Source organism: Polypterus senegalus, chromosome 6 (genome assembly GCF_016835505.1).
Source record: "Polypterus senegalus isolate Bchr_013 chromosome 6, ASM1683550v1, whole genome shotgun sequence".
Lineage (NCBI taxonomy): Eukaryota > Metazoa > Chordata > Cladistia > Polypteriformes > Polypteridae > Polypterus > Polypterus senegalus.
The window spans coordinates 163,477,677-163,498,415 of record NC_053159.1 but is presented as its reverse complement, the minus strand read 5'-3'; the positions used below and the strand labels follow the sequence as shown (position 1 = coordinate 163,498,415).

Sequence of the window (20,739 nt, the reverse complement as noted above, 5' to 3'; positions counted from 1 at the left end):
TACCCAATCAGAGCATGTATTACATATTAACTAAAACTCCTCAATGATATACGATGTGCTTCCCGAGTGGTGCTTGATTGTTTGCTTTTCTTGGTCTCTCTCACTCTCTCTGACATGCTCTGCGCCTGACGGAGGGGGTGTGAGCAGAGGGGCTGTTTGCACAGAGGCTGTTTGCCCACAAGATACGGACGCTATTCTAAAAAATGCTGAAAGACTACCTTCACGTTGCTCCCTTCTTTGCGGCTGATTTATCGCGGTGCGCATACTTAAAAGCCCAACAGCACGTATTGATTTTTTGATTGTTTGCTTTTCTGTCACACTCTCTCTCACTCTCTGCTCCTGACGGCGCTCCTTTGAAGAGAGGATATGTTTGCATTCTTCTAATTGTGAGAAAGAACTGTCATCTCTATCTTGTCATGGAGCACAGTTTAAACTTCTGACTAAAGGGTGTTATTTCATGTCTAGAGAGCTCTAATAATGTTAACAGTGTGGGAGAGTTTATAAGGGCTTAAATATATAAAAATAACCATACAAACATGGTTTCTACTTCAAGGATTTTCACCTATTGCGGGGGGTTCTGGAACACAACCCCCGCGATCGAGGAGGGATTACTGTACTCTTTGCTTTATTCAAGCCTTAATAAGTGTTGTTTAAACAGATATCACATCAATTTATTCATTAGAAATACCAAGACCACAGAGTTTAATAGGTGATACATTAGCTTTAAATATTGAAAAATGAGTGTATTGCCGAATAAATATTTTCTTTAAACTTTGAACTCTCCATTGTAAAATTTGTGCATATTTAACGGGGAAGTGAAGTTAAATTGTGAATGAGTACTGGTTCCTAGATGTTAGTCTGGCTGAGCAAATAGACCACATCTTATCCACACTTCTTTAAGTGTTCATGAACAGTTAGGATGCATAAACCACAGATCTGATGTTTGACTTGGTTATACACTAGAATTTGTATTAAAATAATTGTACATATTTTCCTATTTGTTTTATAAACGATGTCCTTCTAATTACAACATAGTATCATCTTGAAAGGCATTATAAACGTGAATTAAATACATGCAGGAAATTGTGCCACGATCTGTTGACTCAAGCACTGCAAATGAATTATATAAATAAATAAAATATATTAATGCATTATGGAGTTCATGCATATTTTTTATGAGCCTGACTGCAACAGCAAAGGTTACACCAGGTATAACCAGCACAGTTGTGCATAATTGTAAATCTCAATTTTGTATGCTTTCAAAGATAAAAATGCTTTTCTCCACCAACCAACACAGTTTCATTTATTTATTTTTTTGACATAGGAGAAAATAAAAAGAATCCAACAGATAAGAATGGAAAAAGAGCTAAGAGCTCAGCAAATTCTTGAGGTATGTGTAGTAAAAGGGCGATTTGTGTAGTAGTAGCAAGTGTGTCTGAGCCTAATGTCTTTGCAGTCTTTTTAGGGCTATTGCTGACTTGTTATTGGCTTGATGCTAAAACATCTTTTAATTAAAGAACAGCTTAAAAGCTCTGATTTAAGCCTCTAATTTTAGAATTCTCAAGATTTTCCTAGAATAAACACGTTTTTTTCCATAATTCATAGTCAATTGGAAGCCCCCATTTTTAAAAATGTTTTTCTGTAACTCTACTGTAAATTTAATTTGTGGAAATTTCTCAAGTGGCATTTGTAAGTCAGCTTCATTTTTTGTCCCTTTTTTTGGTAGTTTTATCATCAGGGTAGAGCCTTTCTTTTATTTAAATGCCTTATGAACAGCTCTCTAATGGACAGAATTTTAGAAGAAAGATTTTTAGAACAATCTTACAGTATCTGCCTCTTGGGTTAAGGTGGCAGGTATTTGTGTTTTTAATTCAGTTATATTTTTTACATACTGTACCATGCTTGCCATTTGACTGAAGAGAGCATTGTCATAAATGTTACCACAGTTTTGGAAATAAGTCAAAAAATTCCATAATGCAAGTTTAGAATAGAATTTCTGAAATCTGAATATTGATTTTGACTCCTTACAGTGGAAATAACTCCTTCTAAAACTTTGAAAGTAGTGTTTTTTTGTGATTTATTTGATATCGTAATCAGAGTTCAGAAGAATTTAGTGCATGACAGAGCAGAATGCCAACCATGACAATCAAGAAGCTTTTTTTACAATACTTGGGAGGACAGCTGTCAAATTCATGGAGATGGACTTGGTTTCAGAGTAGGTTCTAGTGTGTTGAAAGTTTCCTGCAGCACATATAAATGCACCACTAAGTAATGCAAAGAATTCTGCACCCTCCCCTTTCTAAACTGATCACCTAGACATGATAGATCTTGGTCAGGAAAAGCATTCAAGAAACCAATGGCTGCCATTTTAGAAATATAGGTTTTCATATTTGAACGCTTCAGTCATTTTTAAAAAAAAAAAACTATAAGGTATTTATTTAGAACTGGTGGCGTATATAGAATGAAGGTAAATAGTCATAATTCATGCTTTCAGGAGCTTTTAACTTTTTTTATAAATTGTAGATGTTTTACTGCTTTAGTGAGTGTTAATGAACTTTTTATTTGATATCTGGTGTTTTATGATCATGCTCATTTGTTATAGACTGTGATTGTTGAAAAAGTATGGCAGTGATTTTGCATGACCTTCAGACCTGTTTTGCATGCACAGGCTAAAAGGAAAAAGAAAGAAGAAGCTGCAAATGCCAAAATTTTGGAAGCTGAGAAAAGAACAAAGGTTAGTTAAGAAGGGTCCACAAAGGCTTTGTTGGATGATGTTTTGCAAAGACCGTGAGTAAACTATGTGCAATTCAACTTGTTTTTCAGACTAGTGTCTTCTTGATTTCCCTTCAACTCCCCTACCCCCACACCCCAGACCAACATGGCACTCTTAGGGTATGGTTAGCATTTCTGTGGAGGCTTAGGCCCGTATTGAAGTGCAATGTTAATTGTGGCAGTTATTTTTTACTTGCTTATCTTCTGAGGCTGACGTTAAAAATGTGCCGTTTGGATGAAGTGCACATCATAAAGTACAGCATTGTACTCTTAAAGGGCTAAACGTCTTGAATCAGACATACATAACTGCAGGAGCCAGTGAAGTGTACTTGTTAGCTGGGAAAATATCGTCAGCACAATTTCCAGTAAACCATTTACAGTAATGAGAGTTTCTTTTCACTGTACATGTTATTTCACTGTTTTTTTTTTTAAATTTCTGTTTCAAGGAGAAAGAAATGAGGAGGCAACAAGCTGTACTTTTAAAGCATCAGGTTAGTATTAGTAGTCCTTGTTTTGTTTGTTTTTTTTTTTGGCTATAGTATTTTAACTGTTATTTTTAAATAAAAATCTTTTACTGTGGTCAGTACTAATGTATTGTTTAATGTCATTTTAATAACTTGTCTTTCATTCTTGTGGTTTGTGGGTATCATTTCTTTCGGGGGGTTGGGGGAGAGCAGTTGTGTTTTCTTATGAACTGGATTGATAACTTTGTGATTTCTGTTTCATAATACTTTGCCAACTCTTTCTACCAGGAGTTGGAGAGGCATAGACTAGATATGGTATGGGTATGTTTATTTTTGTACATCTAACACCGCATCGTGAATTGATTGTGATATGGTTGTCATAGCAATGCATAAAGTGTAGCACTGGCTGCTGTCATATTACATATTTCTGCATGGCTTTACAGCACAGTGCATTGCATACATCTGCTGTTTGTGTTTAGGGACCGATTGACTTCTTATTCTTAATTGCATTTTGTTTCTTTCCAATCTCTGTATTATAGTCTGCACCCCATATGCTCATAAAAAATGTCAGTATACCACATGGATAGTAAAACCCATTCATTACATGTCTTTTATTAAGTGAATGTTTGCTTTAAGAGCGCTGTGATGGAGCTAAATGTTGCCCAAAGAAAAACTACCCATCACCATTTCATTTCTGTCTGAGATGCTAAGCCTGTTGATCCATCACCATTATAATTGTGGTTCCTGAATGTTTTTTGCTTGTTCAAGTGCAATTTAAAGCTTGGTAGTCAGTGGAAAAATGTTCTTACATCTTTCTAAGTTAACATTTTGTTACCCTGCCCCAGTGAACCCTGTGCCCATTGGGACCATATTATTGTAAGGCAAAGCAAAATACTGTCAGTGACGTAGTGAGTTCACTATGCTTTATAATTAAAAAGCATATCATTTTTAGTAACTTTAAAAAGATTTATGTCCTAGTCTATTTATTTGTATGAGAGTGTCAATTGTCATAGAATCTCCCATCCAGCAGGCACATGTAAATTAGTACGAAACTAGATAAAAGCTAAAATTTTAATACTAAAAAAAGATATGTAATGCTTTTTACATATGTAGTGCATATTACAATTGTCTTGTTGCAGATGTAAAGTAACCTATCTGTATCAGCCAGCCATTGCGTGCTTTACCTATCTGCTTATGGAAAAGCATCACAACTTATCCTAACCAAAAGCATATGCTTCTGTTTTTGACATTGTCCTCCTCACATCTGTTGCTTTTCCCTATTGCTTTTGATTCTCATTATGTACGCCTCCTAAACCTCAACTAAAACATACACAGACTGGCCATTTTGTTTCCCGTGATTTGTCTTTTTATTGCTAAACCTGCTGCATTAAGCTGTGATGTCCCATGTTCATGTTAATGACGAGTCATCTAGGTGGTATCAAACTGACAGCTCGTTTCTCCCTTGTTAGGAACGTGAAAGGAGAAGGCAGCACATGATGCTAATGAAAGCTATGGAAGCTCGAAAAAAAGCCGAGGTGAGAATTTCAAAGAGCAATGAGCAGTTGTTTGAGTGTAGCACCTTCTCAGAGTTATAGTCTAAACTTAAAACCTTGAGTAACGTTACTGGGCTGTCTGATTATGTTGTTGGCTTTAGCCCTAAGAAGGTGAATTATACCTTTGCTAAATTACTGTATCAATAATCATTTCATTCCTGCTATGTGCTATCACTACTATAAACCAAAATTTTCCATTTTTATCCACTGGGAACAGCTTGTTTTAAGCCTAAATGATATTCTAATAAGGAATAATATTCTAACTCTCCACAGAAATATTTATTTTATTAATCTTTTTATTTAAATGTTGTCTTGAAATTCAGAAATACCAAACAGGGTATTTAAACATTTTTGAGTAATATGTTAACACCTCCTCTAGATACCTAGGTGTCTTTTACTCTACTACTTTGCTTCATTTAATTTATTTGCCTCTTAATATATTCTTCCTTGTTCTGAACTGTTTTGAGATGCAAACGATCTCACATGCAGATAGTCAATTCTGAATCAGTGTTATTTTCAGCTAAAAGTGCACAGCTTACAGAAGTATAGCTAACAATAATGGCCAAAAGACATAAGACTTGGTATTAAAAGAGTTTCTAAAATATGGATTTTTTGCTAAATTTCTATACCACAAAAAAAATCAAATCTGCATGTAGTTTGCACTTTGTACAAGGTTCAGTTTTCTTTGGGTACTCGTGTCTTCTTCCTCTTATGTGGGTAATCTACAAATCTGAGGACTCTGAATTGGCATGATGGTGTGTGAGCATCTCTAGTGATAGACTGCTTTATGATCCATGGTTGGTTTTGCTTTTAAGCGGCTTGTATATGATCTTACTTCTTTAAACTTGTAATGGAATAAAGTGTATTTAGAAAAAAGTCTGTATGAATGGAATTGTAATGCTAAGAATTTATTTAAATGTAGAAATCACATTGATCAAGACTGAATTAGTCTAAATGAAAATTCAGTGAATGTTGTATTACCACAAGATCAGGAATGGAAAACAAAACAACAAAATGTTTAAATTCTTGGTGGTCTTCAATAAAAGTGTGTGACGTTGACAATCTAAAGTACTTGCACAAAGAAACTTGACTGAATTGGATGCCATACAGGGAAGATTTCCTAGAATGGAAGACAACTCAGCAGTACCTGATCTGCTGACCTTACTGAAAAATACTGCAGTCAAATCTAATTGTGCTAGGAGCTAAAATGATTTTGGCTACACTACAATAAAAATGAGTGATGAATAAAACAAGCAAAATGGGAAGAAATAATGGGAATAGTTAAGGAAATCTCCAGATAATATTTTCTATTTTTGTTATGTCTTGATATACAAAATATTAAACAAATGTTTTAAATCTATTTGTACTGTTATAAAAATTCCTTATTTAATTGTTAAATCATGTTTTACAGCTTGTTTGTTTGAAATAAATTTCTATACATGCTTTTATTAAGGAGAAGGAGAGATTAAAACAGGAAAAGAGAGATGAAAAACGGTTAAATAAAGAGAGGAAACTGGAACTGAGGAGACTTGAATTGGAAATTGCTAAAGAGCTGAAGAAGCCAAATGAAGACATGTGTTTATCAGACCATAAGGTAATTTTTGTTTTTATATAATCTACACCTTTTGACGGTCATTGTTAATAGCTACCTATTGCACAAAAATACCTTTATATTGAAGTTAGAAGATCAGACATTTCTGTAATAAAATCTGCTGAGTATTGAATTTCTGGATCTACCGTGACAAACTGAAATGTGGTCATATTGTGAAGTAGATGACAATGTCTTCCTACTTGGTTTCTGTAAATCTTGAAGAAAGGGACATAATGCACAAATGTTGTGCTGCCACCATGTGTCTAAAATGTGATACTGCAAGAAATAACTGAGGGCAGCTTTATGTGAAGTGGTATAGGTTTATAGAGCCATAATTCTCACAGGCACACAACATTTAACACTCTCTGGATCAGTGAATATAACTAACTTAAAACAAGACTTATTCTTTTCATTATGAGAAATAATTACCTTACCTCAAAGTGTCTGTCTTCCATACCTGAAAAAATCTCAGAACATATTTATGCTTTATATAGGGTGTAAATAAAAACCTGTTTAAATGTTCAGCCAATTTGAATAAGAAAACCATTTAGGAAATTTAAAAAATGGTTAGTACCTAACACCCCCACCGAACTACAATGTGCTTTACAGAGAGAACAAGATTTCATTATTGCTTCCTTGTTCAAATGCATACCAATACTATAATTAAAATTTCACAACTAAATTAACTATTACAAAAGAACAGACTGAGTGAAATGGGCTGCTTAAACCTTCCACGTTAGTGGTCCTCATTTTATACACAGTAATTGATCTTTTATAACAACACAGACGTAAAAGGTAAAGTGATGTTATAATAAGACAGCCAGCAAACAAAGTTTGAGAGAAAGTGTATTATGGATATAATAAGAAAAGAAGTGTCAGAACTTTCTTGGATTCTGGACACATATAGTTAGTTCAATAAGCAATGTTTATCATTATATATATCAGTTGTTGAGCTCATTGAGCTGTTGCTGCTTTAATAATTATAACCATTGATGGCTTGGCCTACAACTGAGCTGCTTTACCTGCAGACAAATAGGTTGATGTTGCACAGGGCAGTATATTGATCTGCCTTTGACTCATTTTAAAATAAAATTACTAGCGTTTTCAAAACATTGTGTCTAAAATTAAAAGCTTTTGTGCTATTACAAGTTTCCCTCTTTCTTTGTTGCTGCACGAATTGTAACAGTGTTGCACTTCTTGGACTATACATGTCCAGGGGCACATGAATGGTGTTTGTATTATTTAAGTACTTGAAATGTAGAGTGATATGAATCTACACTTATTTGTCTGCTTTCATAACCTCTGCATACTATTTACGTAAAAAGGCACTGGTGTTGTGTTTCGGTTAACGATTTAAGACAAGTAAACTAAGTGAGTTGTTTCCTTTCACAGATTTAGTTTGTCTCTCGTTTTAGTGAGTGTTTTCTCTTGCTTACTGCTCCCCGACTTTTCTGTTCAGCATTTACTTTTCACGCAAATTTGTCTTTTCGCTCCCATATTAAATAAGCACATCTCACAGTTGAGAACTGCGCATTGTTTGTCTCTGTGGATTAGCCTTGGAGTGATACATATTTGTTAAGTGTAACTCTCCCTTACATTGGCCACTTGCAGCATTTCTATAATGAAAAATGAGTACGCAAGTTTGTCAACTAAAAACTTGTGTACCTTGGGTTGTGTAAAATTGGTCTTATCCTGTATAATAAGGTTTACCCAAAACCATTGTTTTTCTTTTCTACTTCTTTCCCTTTTAGAATAAGTTTTTTCATCGATACATAAAATAACAAAAGAAATTTTGATTACAACTTGAATGGCAATTTTAGATTGTGTCTCTACACTGACTCATGTGAGTTCAGACTTTCAGGATCTGCAATTCTAACCTCTACCTCACAAGCATACTGTTACTTTACATCAGAACCTGCCACATCTACTTCATCATAACTTTAATACCTAGATACAGTGCCCAAAGAGAAAATTATGCTTTAAAATCTACCTGTGATAAGATGTGTTTTATTAAAGTATTATTCAGAATAATGTAATGCACAAGCTACACCCTAGGCAGAGTCCATACAATTGTTGAACAGATCTAAATTATTGTAAGTACACAAACACAACTCTTATCCTTATATACAGATATTGAATGGCATTATCATGTTCTCCCCGTGTCTGCGTGGGTTTCCTCCGGGCGCTCCGGTTTCCTCCCACAGTCCAAAGACATGCATGTTAGGTGGACTGGCTATTCTAAATCGGCCCTAGTGTGTGCTTGGTGTGTTTGTGTGTGTCCTGCAGTGGGTTGGCACCCTGCCCGGGATTGGTTCCTGCCTTGTGCCCTGTGTTGGCTGGGATTGGCTCCAGCAGACCCCCGTGACCCTGTGTTCGGATTCAGTGGGTTGGAAAATGGATGGATGGAAGTGGCATGTAGCAGTGGCTTTGGGACCGCATACTCTTCTAGCATCTTCACAAGATATCATGGGGGAACACAGTCTACAAAGTACATATAGACAGGCTTGGCAAACTGTTATAACCAGTCAAATGTCTGGGAGAGGATAAAGTGTTGGTATACTGTTCCATGGACAGAGCAGTATCCATACTACTGCTCTTCTTGGATCTGAGGTTCATCTGTTAGAGAGAGATGCCATTCCAAAACTCCAGCAAAAGCTTTCCCAGGGAGAACCTCTTTGTGGTCATTCAAAAGTCATTCTCCTTGTTCTTACCAAACTACATCAACAAGGACCTCCACTTTGGCCTCTGCTGGAGCTCTCGCCTTTTTGGCCCACTGGTTAGTTAGTCAGATCTAAATACCTTTATGCTTACACTGGTCCAACAGTAGGCCCTAGAGTTACTGCAATGTCAACCACCAGCATCCTTCCGGGCGCAGATCCTTTCAGTCACTTCCATTACTGAGGTCTTAAGACAGATCCGTTTAGATAGACCTCATGTCCCAGACCTCTCCAGAGATGCAAGTGAAGCTCTCCTGAAAGTGGGTGTTTAACTTATTCTGAAAGGTGTTTTTTGTTCCCAGCATATGCTCAATACTCTTTTGAGTCTTGTGCATCACTCAAGTGGGCACTCCAAAAGCATTAGTCAGCTCAGCTGGCAGCTGAACTCCTCTCCTTATGCAAGTGACAAGAGCATATAACCTTAGGTTAGATGACAATACTATAAAGTTGGTGATTGATCTTTTGCAGACCACTCACTGGTTGGTACCAGCGAGCAGCTACATTCTTGGTTTTTCACAAGTTACTGGCTACTGACAATCAGTGACTAGCCCAGAAATTTAGTAACATTTTGCCACTGTGATTACTCTTTCTTGAGCTTATGAAGGAGGCAACATTGTGAATTTAACTTTTTTACATTGTTTTTTTCCACAAACTTGTGTTCATTTTGGGTATAGCCTGTTGCCTCCCCTGTTTAGCTGCAGTAGATAATGCAGAAAATTTGTGCTTCATTTTAAGTACAGCACTGAATGCTAACTAAAATTGTACTGTTTCTAGCCTCTTCCTGAGTTACCTCGAATTCCTGGACTTGTGCTTTCTGGAAGCACCTTTTCTGATTGTTTAATGGTGGTGCAGTTCCTCCGTAATTTTGGGAAGGTTCTTGGGTTTGACATCACAGTTGAAGTTCCCAGTTTAAGTGTGCTCCAGGAAGGATTACTCAATGTTGGAGAGAGCATGGGAGAGGTGCAAGATTTGCTAGTGAGGTTGCTGTCTGCTGTGGTGTGTGATCCAGGCCTTCCTCCAGGTCATCGTGTAAGTATTATTGTTTTTTATATTGTTTTTGCATTAATTCAAAATCCTTACAGTTAGATGAACCAACATATGAAAAGAACTATTTAGATAAGGTAAGTGTTTATACATTAAAGTAGGGAATCAAATGTATAACATTAAATTATCTAACACACTTTATGTGATTCAAATTCACAGAGGGCTATTGCTCTCCCACACTCACTTGTACAAGATCAGTTTTAGAATCATCAGTTAACCTTTTTGGGATGTGAGAGGAAAACTGGAGTACACAAAGGAACACATAGGCACACCTAAGAAGAAGTTGATATGAACAGTGACCGTGCCAGGAGTCAGTCACAGGTCTACAGCTATGAGAGAGCAGTCCTAACCACTAAAAATTACGTCATTTGGACTGTTAAGTCATTATTTTTTACAAGATCAGTTTAGGTATTGGTTGAGAAGTTAAAGTATGAAGCAAAAATATACAATGTCTTTTTATTTCTTATTATTACTGCACACATACAGTATGCTTTTTAACATTTAAGGATAATATGACTTTTTGCTTTCCATCCCCCTCAAACCACTGGTTGTTAGTCACTGTTATGTGGATTGTACTCATATCTCTCTATTGTAAAAAAAAAAAAAACTTTGGACGAGACGTGAATTTTTCAGAGAGATACTTTCATGTCCCGCGAGATGAGACTTTAACCATGCCCGGGGCCGGAAATAAAAGACAAATTGTAGATGACAAAATAGAACTTCATAAAGAGGTTCAAAAACGTTGGCGCGGTACACATGCAGAGCAGGTTGGAGATAATGAAAGTACTAAAATTCGAAAGTCTCAAAAAAATGGTAGTAAAGACTGCATTAGCACAAACAAACTGAAATTATTACTCTGTCAAATAACGGAACAGCGAAAAGAGATCGAATATATTGTTTGGGTTTAAAATTTAAGTCGGAGACTTGTAGATCCGTGAATTTGTGTTGCCATCAGGGAAAAGTAGTGTTTCATCCCAATGAAGAGGTGTATCCACTAGAATTAAAAGATTTGTTGTTTGGTGAAAGTGAAATCCACATATGCGAGCGTCAGAGACGTGAACTGGCTGGTGCATAGTGCAGGCCAAGGGGGTTGGTGAGGGAAGCCCCTAGTAAAACATTAAGTTTAAACTAACATGAAGGTAAGAAAAAATCTCCATGACTGAAAAGCAGTCTATTTACACAGTGAAAGAAAGGAACGAGTTATTTAGAACCATAACACAAAAGTGTGGATAGGATTGACAACCATTAGAAATAAAAGAAATCAGTGGTATACTTAAAAATCGGGCCGGCCAGGGGTCAGGCCAGGATTATAAAACTTGCATATGTAAAATAGGAGGCTAGAAATGTGCATGTACAATCACGTGCGTATATTTACAGCAATTCTGATCCATCCATATGCAACATTTCGGAGAAACTGGGAAATGACAATACCCTTGATATCAAGTAGGGAAATGCAGCTACATTTACTTTTTATATGTTGTGGGTGTGCATATGTAAAACATAACATGTTTTTGCCTATGTAAATAGGCATTGTTTATCAGTTTCCAGATTTCCTAACATATTTGGAGCACTTTACTGCAATAAAGACACCTAGCAAGAATGAAGCTGCTTTTGTTAACTTGGAGCAGTTAGATTCCCAGTGAAGCTAAGATGAGACTAACAAACATCATGGCTCAGTGGCCCGGGACAACCTGTGATTCATTTATTTTGAAACAAAGTAGCTTAGGCAGATGTGATGATACCGTAGGTCAAGGTAAAATTGCTGAAACCAGTTTTTCATATGGGCTATGCTATTCATTTTAACAGTAATCATGTCATTACTTGTGCCAGGTGATAGTGGGTTCCTGCTCAGATGCTGGCACCTTATGCCTTTCCCCAGAATGCAGAGGAGAGGCGCTACAATGCCTCGCATGCTCTTGGGTGCTCAGTTGCAAAGCGTAGAATAGGACTTGTTGCGTCTGGAGGGATGCTGCTGTATCAGCCAATGAAGTTCTGCAGTATCATGATTGCATATGCACAAGGTTGATTAGCATAGTCCATATATGGTTGCTTTATGGTGACACCTGGGCACATTTCCATACATACATTTACAAGATAATTGTAATTTATAAAGGTAAATTGTGTTGAAAAATACTTATGCCATGTTTTATAAATCTGCATTTTTTTTAGCATACACATTTTTCTGTCTTTCAGCGCTTGCATATTTTCACACTTGAATCCATGCAAAGTTTTAAAACCCTAGGTCAGCCTTTGAGAACAGATGTAGTTTATAATTAATCGATTATGGGAGCTGTGAAGGAAACCACTAAAGCAAAAGTTGGTAAAATTAGCAACGGCTTCCACAGTGCTGCATGAAATACTATAATCAAGGGTTTGTGACAGACATCAGTAGTAGAACAATAAGACTCTCTTCATAATACATCTTTGTCATCAGCTCCCACATTAGAAAGATTACAGGAGAATTTGATAACATGTACAGAAATCACTGAGAAGAAAGTTAAGATAAAGATAAACCAATACCAAAGAGGTGGAAGGGGTACAGTGAAGGGATAGGAACATATCATTTACTTGGGAATTGTGGTGTAGTTGTTGTCATCATGGACATGCACAGCCACCTATAGAATCAACTCGCTAAGTCTTTAACGAAGATGTAACTAGTGTATATAGTATCAGTGACACTCACAAAATCAAAAGAAGCTTTTTATATGTCGATGCCCCAAATAAATGCGTCCAACATCATTGACTGGGTGTTTTTATATTGACCAAAAGCACACTGGCAACACAACCAAGAATTTCATTGGGTGTGAAGAGCATAACAGCCAGCTGAGATGAGAGTCATCCTCCTAAATTAAATCTAATTGAGCAGGTAATTTGTTTGCTGAGAATGAAACCTCAGTCATATTCTCCCACCTCAGTAACAGCCACTACAAATGGTAGCACAGGCTTTGCAAAACATCTTAAAAGAACAGACTGAGATTCTGGCAGTGCCACTGGGGTGCAGGCCTGACACATGTAAAAGGTTTCATAACCAGATATTTATATTTTACTACTTTAGTTTAAAGTAAGTTAATTTCTCCAGATATTTAAACTGACCTGTAATTGAAGGGTAGAACAAAATAAATACTATTGTTCTAAAACCAATAAAGGATAAATATGCAAAAATACTTTGGAGTTAAAGTTGGCATCACTGATTTGACTCTTTTATTTATATTACAAATTCCTTCTCCTTCTGTATTTTTTGCAAATATTAATTTATAATCGGGCACGCTATTATGACTTGCTTTCTACTTTTTTTAAAGGCAAAAACAGCTTTTGGTGATCATTTAACAAACATTGGGATTAATCGGGACAATGTGTCAGAGATTCTGCAGATTTATATGGAAGCACATTGCGGCCAGACTGAACTGACAGAGAGCTTGAAGACCAAAGCATTCCAGGCACACACACCATCACAGAAAGCATCCGTGCTGGCCTTTCTTGTAAATGAGCTAGCATGCAGCAAATGCGTGGTGAGGTAAGACTGTGTAACATCTGCCTACTGGAATCTTAATTGCTTTTTATAGAGAATGTCAATACTTTCAGCGAAATCATTATTTGTTTTTGTCTGAAGAACAATATTATAAGCTGATGTTGCCAATGTTATGACCTAGGTGGCTGCTACACTGCCATATTGTAGACTGACTGTATTGATGTTTTGCAAGTAAAAATTCCGGGAATGTATTTTTCCTGAAATCAAAATAAAATATCTGTAAATATTTTTCTTCACACATGCCACCAGTTTAATCTCATTGATACATTTCCTGAACCAGTTTGTTTATTTTAGACGGGTGTGTGAACTTCAAGAGTACACTGGCTGAAAACATTGATCACAATGCAGGAGACAAACACTTCATTACAGGACACACACAAATGGACATACCTATTCTTGTTCATAGTGGGCCTGCTTAGTGGTGCCAGTTAATTTAAAACTCTTCTCTTTGAGATGTACAAAGTATGCTTTTTAAATGTCAATGGTCAACTGTGCTTTTTCCATTGCTGAATTTGCTGGGCCTCCTATTAACTTTTCATTTGTCACACTGGCCCTGCCATATCAATCATTATTCACCTAGTAGTACGTTATGCTTAATGCTTGCTAATATTCCTTTATAATCTGTGAAGGTATGATGAAGCATTTTACCCCAATTTGATCATTGCATATTACTAATTATCATTGCTGTTGGAAGACAGTGTGATTAAAACTTGACTACACAATTAAGGCAAGAATTGCAGAAATTATTTTTTCAACTGTGAATGATGTAATAAAATAATCAGTAAAAAATTACACAAAATATGTAAATAAAACTTGGAAATCAGAGCTGTTCTTAACAAATTCTAACAACCTGTTTAGGCTAATTGGCCTGTGACATACTATAAGCCTGGGCTGACACCAATGGAGCTCACTACAGTCTAAAAAATAAAAAGTGTCACACTGTAGCTTGGTGCTTCATGTGTATATATGCTGTATATAGGGTATGGTAGTTATCTGCTTCTTTTTATTTCAACCCTGTATTTAAAGATTTGCCTGTTTCTGGCATTTTATGTAGATACTACATGGTAATTCTGGCAGACATGTGCAGTATCCATTTTTTGTGTCAGTAATGAAATATGTTCAGGCTAAAGTATGGTCAACATGGAAGAGCCTTGTTGGACTGAATGGCCTGTTCTTGTCAGAATTGTTGTTCTAATGTAAATTCATTTCATTAAGTTCATTCATTGGTCAAATAACAGACTAGCACATCATCTTGAAATGAAATAAAATCAAGAAAACTGAATTCTCTGAAATGACAGGCAAAACATGATTCAACATCAATGATCTGGACAGATAAGGGTAAGATGACCCTGTGCTCTGACCCCAAAGGGTATGCGAAAACGAATAAATTCCTAATACGAGAAACTGTATAGGGCGAAATAAAAAAAAAAAATACATCAGATACACGCAAGTCCACACTGCACTGCCTACATGAGAAAGGCATTTAATCTAGTTCAGTGGAATAAATGTGGATAATGACTGAGCTGATCTAGTTTATCGTTTTTTCATTTGCAGTGTTTGCTTAATAAAACTGGAATCCATTTACAGCCTGTCTTAGAACAAGCACATCATAGCGCAGGATTATGGTATTATGAAGTAAAATATCTAATCCTATGAGTTCAATATGACCCTGAGATGTGTTTTGCCCTCACAGGATCAATGAGACAGAGTTCAATAAGCAATACTGTATATTGGTCACTAATTTAAATAAATTTACAATAAATCCTCTCAGCTATAGCTGAAGGCTTCTTTGTCAAGTCAATTCAATATATTTTGATAAGTATTATGCAGACTCAGAGATAATTAATTGGGTTAAAGCTAAAATACATATTATACGTTTTATGAGTAACCTTCCCAAAAATACAAATTAGGATAAAATACTGAAAAACAGAGCAAGTTTTAGATTGATTAACATAAATAGATCCTGACAGTACAAGTCCAGTAATGCTATAGTTGAGATATGTCCATTTGACAAAAGTGTAAAAGAAAAAGAAACTGTGGTCATCAGCATTCCTGTAGAAAATGAACCATTTGGGGTTCTACAGTACTTTATAACAGAAAGCCAGTGACAAAATCAGTCACAATATACTGCAGTATAATAAATAAATGCTGGACAGTCTCATAATGATGAAATCCTCAGATTAGAAGGCTTTTGGTATCTGTGGTGTCTTTCCCATAAGTAGGACTAACAGTAAAGCATGGCATCAAGTGCTACAATGGGATACCAGGAAGAAAACAGAACAGGGAGGGGTCATTAACATTTTATAATTCTTGTCATGCTTATGCTTATGTATTTGTACAGATGACTAAGAAATAAAGGTGACTCACAACAGAGAAACAAAAACCACAACTAATCAGCAGCTCATAGAAGGGGATGACAGACTAAATTATTTTGTTTTCCGTTAAGATTTAAAAGCAGAGGCTAATGGGGCATGTTTTACAGAAGAAGGCAGACCCTTCCACAGCTTTGGGGTCCTTAAACTTCGACCTTCCACTGTTACTTTATTGTTCAAGGAATCTTTAATAGACTGGCATCTTGATTACAATATGTGACGTGGTTTGTATATGGTAACGAGGTACAAAAAGTAAACAGGGCTTAACCTGTTTATCTTGAAAGAAGATCTTTGAAATCAGTCCATCAATCAATCAATCAATCAATCTATCTATCTATCAGTAGAAGCCAGTGTAAATAGAAGCCAGTGTAAAGACAGAACAGGAGTTATGTAGTTGTTCTTTCTAGTTCTTGTAATGATTCTTGCAGGAGAGTTTTTAATTGACTGAAAGCTTCAAAATGAAGAATTTAAATAGCTTGTGAAAAATTTGTTGCAGAAGTTGATTAAACTGGAAATAAATATGGGAGTTAAGTTTTCAGTATTCTGCATAATTTAAAAAAAAACATGTTTTTTTTTTTTTTACTATATTTTTAACCTAGAAAAAAGGAGGTTTCAGATAGTGTTGTAATTTATACTTTAAAAGACCGTCATGATTGTGTGTATGTGAGGACCCTGCCTCAGTCTTGCCCTTAGAAACATTCCTAACATGTTGACTGCTCCTCACTGCAGGTTAAACTTTGTGCTTAAATGGTGGTTTAGAACTGTCAAAATATAAAATACCCAAAATGATTTAAAAGTTATTTTTATATGTTAATCACCACAATTATACTGTACAGTAATAAACAAAAAAAACCTTGTTTTTCTTTTTTTCCCTTTTTTCAGTGAAATCGATAAAAACATCGATCATATGTCAAATTTAAGGAGGGACAAGTGGGTAGTTGAAGGTAAACTACGCAAGTAAGTTAATTAAATTAAGTGTCTTTTTTAATTAAAGCGTAGGCCATTAATGTGGATTATGGTTTTACCAAAATAAATAAATCAGTGAAGTTTTACTGTACCTTTAATTGTTTACATTTTAAGAAATTTTGCATATTTTTTAGAATGAGAATAATCAGATCCTAATAATGGATTAAGGTTGCCCCAGTCATTAAAAAAATCCTAAACAAACAAATGTTCTGATGAGCAGTTACCCAACATCTCACATTTTTCCTAACCTGCTTCTGCAGAGTGGTGGGGAAGTATATTCTTATGTGAAAAATGTGAGGTATAAGTTTAATAAATGCAGTTAAATGGACTGCTAAAGAGACTTATGTGATTACTTGTGTAGATAATCAGATATTATCATAGTAAAGTTCCTGCAACACTTGTTCTCTTGTTGAAGTACTATCTGTCTTGAACGTGTGTGCTTTGCATTAGATCATTATAAAAGAATTTCATGCCATTTGCGTTAGCCACCTGAACCTGAATAGATTTTGGGTCATGTATAAAACTCTGTTGTCAGACGTAAGTCTACAAAGAAAGGTAAAAGAATAATATGCTTTTTTTCTAAAGTATCAAGGCACATACCCAAAAAAAAACATAATAATTTTACAGAAGAATCTGAAATTTTCAGGCTAGCATGCCCTTTAGCACTAGAGAACTGGATCGGTCTGCTCCACTACAACATGGGAGGCTAATCACCAATTACAAGCAGCTCAATTTCAAGAACGTTTCAAGAAATGTTCCCATTTACTGCCTTATGTACATATTGTTGCACAATGACATTCTAATCTGCATGTATAATGACAGTAGTACACACACAATACATGTGTCCTGCTATTGTGTATGTATGTCTGTACACAAATACAGTACATACATACACTTGTACATACACAAGAAAAAATAACTTTTATACATTAAACATGAAAATGATGGTATTTTTAGTTTTTTTTTAAATTAGGATTTGGATGAAGAAAAAAACTGATCAAATTTTCATGGACTGTAAAGTCACTGTGAAATAAATGTTTAATTGCCAAAGTTATTTATCAGGTGGTATTCTGTTCACTCCCAGAGCTGTTTGGTTTTAGCAAAACTGGCAGTTTTGGGATTAAGAAGGAATACATTTAAATTTGTCTTGAAATATCTTTAGTCAACCAATTAGTGGCAGCCTTTTTTTTTTTTAAATTCCGCAGTTTCATCAGGAATAAGATGTATATGTAGTTAATGACTAACACCTAAATACCCCCTGTCCTTTAATGATGAAACCTTCTTTAAACTGTTGTTGATGTGAATTTGCCTATTTGTATGTGTTTAGGCTAAGAATAATACACGCAAAGAAAACCGGCAAGAGGGACACAAGTATAGGCACTGAGGGAAGCGAAGAGCAGCAGTCCTTGGGCACTTCCACTCCAGGGCGCAAGCGGAAACGGAAAGGCGGGGACAGTGATGACGACGACGATGATGATGATGACAGTGATGAACCAGGAGATGAAGAAGAGGATGAAGAGGATGATAAAAAAGGAAAGAAAGTTGAAACGTGTGACGATGAGGTATTATTATGTTACCATACTAAATGCTAAAGTGATTTACCAACTGATAGGTTTATATATAGGAAAGTTTAAAAAACATTTCCTTAATTGAATGCATTGATCTTACAGCTTATTTATACAAATATTAATTCTTCATAATAATTTGTTATCTTCAAGCAGCTTGTCTTTTCTGCTTTCTTATTTTGCGATAGGTTATTTAGTATGAAGCTTAGCTTATGCTAAAATTTCTATTGCAGGATGATGGTGACCAGGCTGTTACTGTTGAAGAACTAGAAAAGCAAATCGATAAGCTGATGAAGGTATGTATTTTTCTTGCTGGAAAAGTTTTATTATTTTTAAGCTGTTGTATTAAAGACACAAAACTTAACAGTTAATCAATATATTGCTCCAAATTTTCTCAATATGCAGCAACAGAGCCAGTTTCGAAGGAAACTCTTTGAAGCTTCACATTCACTACGGTCAATGATGTTTGGTCAGGATCGGTATAAACGACGGTACTGGGTTTTGCCTCAGTGTGGTGGCATTTTTGTGGAAGGGATGGAGAGTGGAGAAGGTAAGAATAACATCCTCATCTCTGTTTCTAAAGGCATTGACATGGTAAGAGATTTTCTGGCTGTGGGAAGAGCATTGCTTGACACCTATGAGAAGACAATACACTTTCATATATAAAACCTTACATATAAACCTATAAAAGCTTTCCTGTAAACCTAAATAAATAAACAACATACTGTAAAATTCTAAGCTAAAAAATATCCTGGGCATTGCTATTCATTCTTGACTTTAAACTAGCCTAATTAATGGGCTCCCAATTTAATATTGTTAAATGATTTAAGTGCAGGGCTTTAATATCACTGCTTATGTTCTATTCAGCGACATTTACAACTATCATAAATTGACAGTGACAAGGTGAATTTATGAAACTGAAAATATTCTACTTTGAAATCAGTTATGAAATGAATTACTTCTCAAAATACGAACGAAAATGACATTTTCTATAATATCAGTATTGAAAATAGGCAGCTCAAGATCTCAGAGGTACAAATGAGAAGCAGTTGCTTCATTTTTTTAACTTTGGACTCTTCTTCCAGGACATCATAGATAGTTAAATCATTTACTTTTTTTTAGTCATCATTTTTATTTAAAGCAATTTCTAAATTACATGTACATTGTACAACTGTTTTTTATATTTTTCCTATTGGAGTAAAGGAAAATTAAGTGATTTGTTCAGGCTCAGTGTGCTGGTGGCTGATCCACCTAATTTTGTTTTGCAGTCCATAGATTAGGAGCACGCCAGTAGGCTGTTACCTTTTTCCAATAAATAACAAAAAATATACCAGTGGTAGGTGCTTTTAGTGTTTTTGTGTGGGTAGGTTTTTCATTTACAACCAGTTTTGTTTTTTAATTTAAACAAAAAATGCTAGTTTTTTTTTTTTTAAAGTGAATATTACCTTAATATCCAAGAGAAGTATTTATGTACACTCACCTAAAGGATTATTAGGAACACCTGTTCAATTTCCCATGAATGCAATTATCTAATCAACCAATCACATGGCAGTTGCTTCAATGCATTTAGGGGTGTGGTCCTGGTCAAGACAATCTCCTGAACTCCAAACTGAATGTCAGAATAGGAAAGAAAGGTGATTTACGCAATTTTGAGCGTGGCATGGTTGTTGGTGCCAGACGGGCCGGTCTGAGTATTTCACAATCTGCTCAGTTACTGGGATTTTCACGCACAACCATTTCTAGGTTTACAAAAAATTATGTGAAAAGGGAAAAACATCCAGTATGTGGCAGTCCTGTGGGCGAAAATGCCTTGTTGATGCTAAAGGTCAGAGGAGAATGGGCCAACTGATTCAAGCTGATAGAAGAGCAACTTTGACTGAAATAACCACTCGTTACAACTGAGGTATGCAGCAAAGCATTTGTGAAGCCACAACACACACAACCTTGAGGCGGATGGGCTACAACAGCAGAAGACCCCACCGAGTACCACTCATCTCCACTACAAATAGGAAAAACAGGCTACAATTTGCACGAGCTCACCAAAATTGGACAGTTGAAGACTGGAAAAATGTTGCCTGGTCTGATGAGTCTCGATTTCTGTTGAGACATTCAAATGGTAGAGTCAGAATTTGGCGTAAACAGAATGAGAACATGGATCCATCATGC

The 20,739-nt window shown here is 35.8% G+C and overlaps 1 protein-coding gene across 10 annotated transcripts in view; it reads left to right on the top strand.

Annotated features, from left to right (window-relative positions):
* LOC120531761 (bromodomain adjacent to zinc finger domain protein 2B-like) overlaps nt 1-20,739 on the top strand; it is a 268,155-nt gene that overhangs the window by 206,741 nt on the left and 40,675 nt on the right. For 4 of the 10 annotated variants that reach the window (XM_039757463.1, XM_039757464.1, XM_039757467.1 and 1 more), the window contains 12 exons: nt 1,325-1,390; nt 2,669-2,734; nt 3,219-3,263; nt 3,525-3,557; nt 4,706-4,771; nt 6,243-6,383; nt 9,872-10,126; nt 13,441-13,655; nt 16,925-16,999; nt 18,336-18,570; nt 18,807-18,869; nt 18,979-19,123. In XM_039757463.1, coding sequence (XP_039613397.1) covers nt 1,325-1,390; nt 2,669-2,734; nt 3,219-3,263; nt 3,525-3,557; nt 4,706-4,771; nt 6,243-6,383; nt 9,872-10,126; nt 13,441-13,655; nt 16,925-16,999; nt 18,336-18,570; nt 18,807-18,869; nt 18,979-19,123 — 1,405 coding nt within the window. The remainder of the gene's footprint in view (nt 1-1,324; nt 1,391-2,668; nt 2,735-3,218; nt 3,264-3,524; nt 3,558-4,705; nt 4,772-6,242; nt 6,384-9,871; nt 10,127-13,440; nt 13,656-16,924; nt 17,000-18,335; nt 18,571-18,806; nt 18,870-18,978; nt 19,124-20,739) is intronic. The other 6 variants (XM_039757468.1, XM_039757465.1, XM_039757461.1 and 3 more) reach the window with 2 other exon arrangements.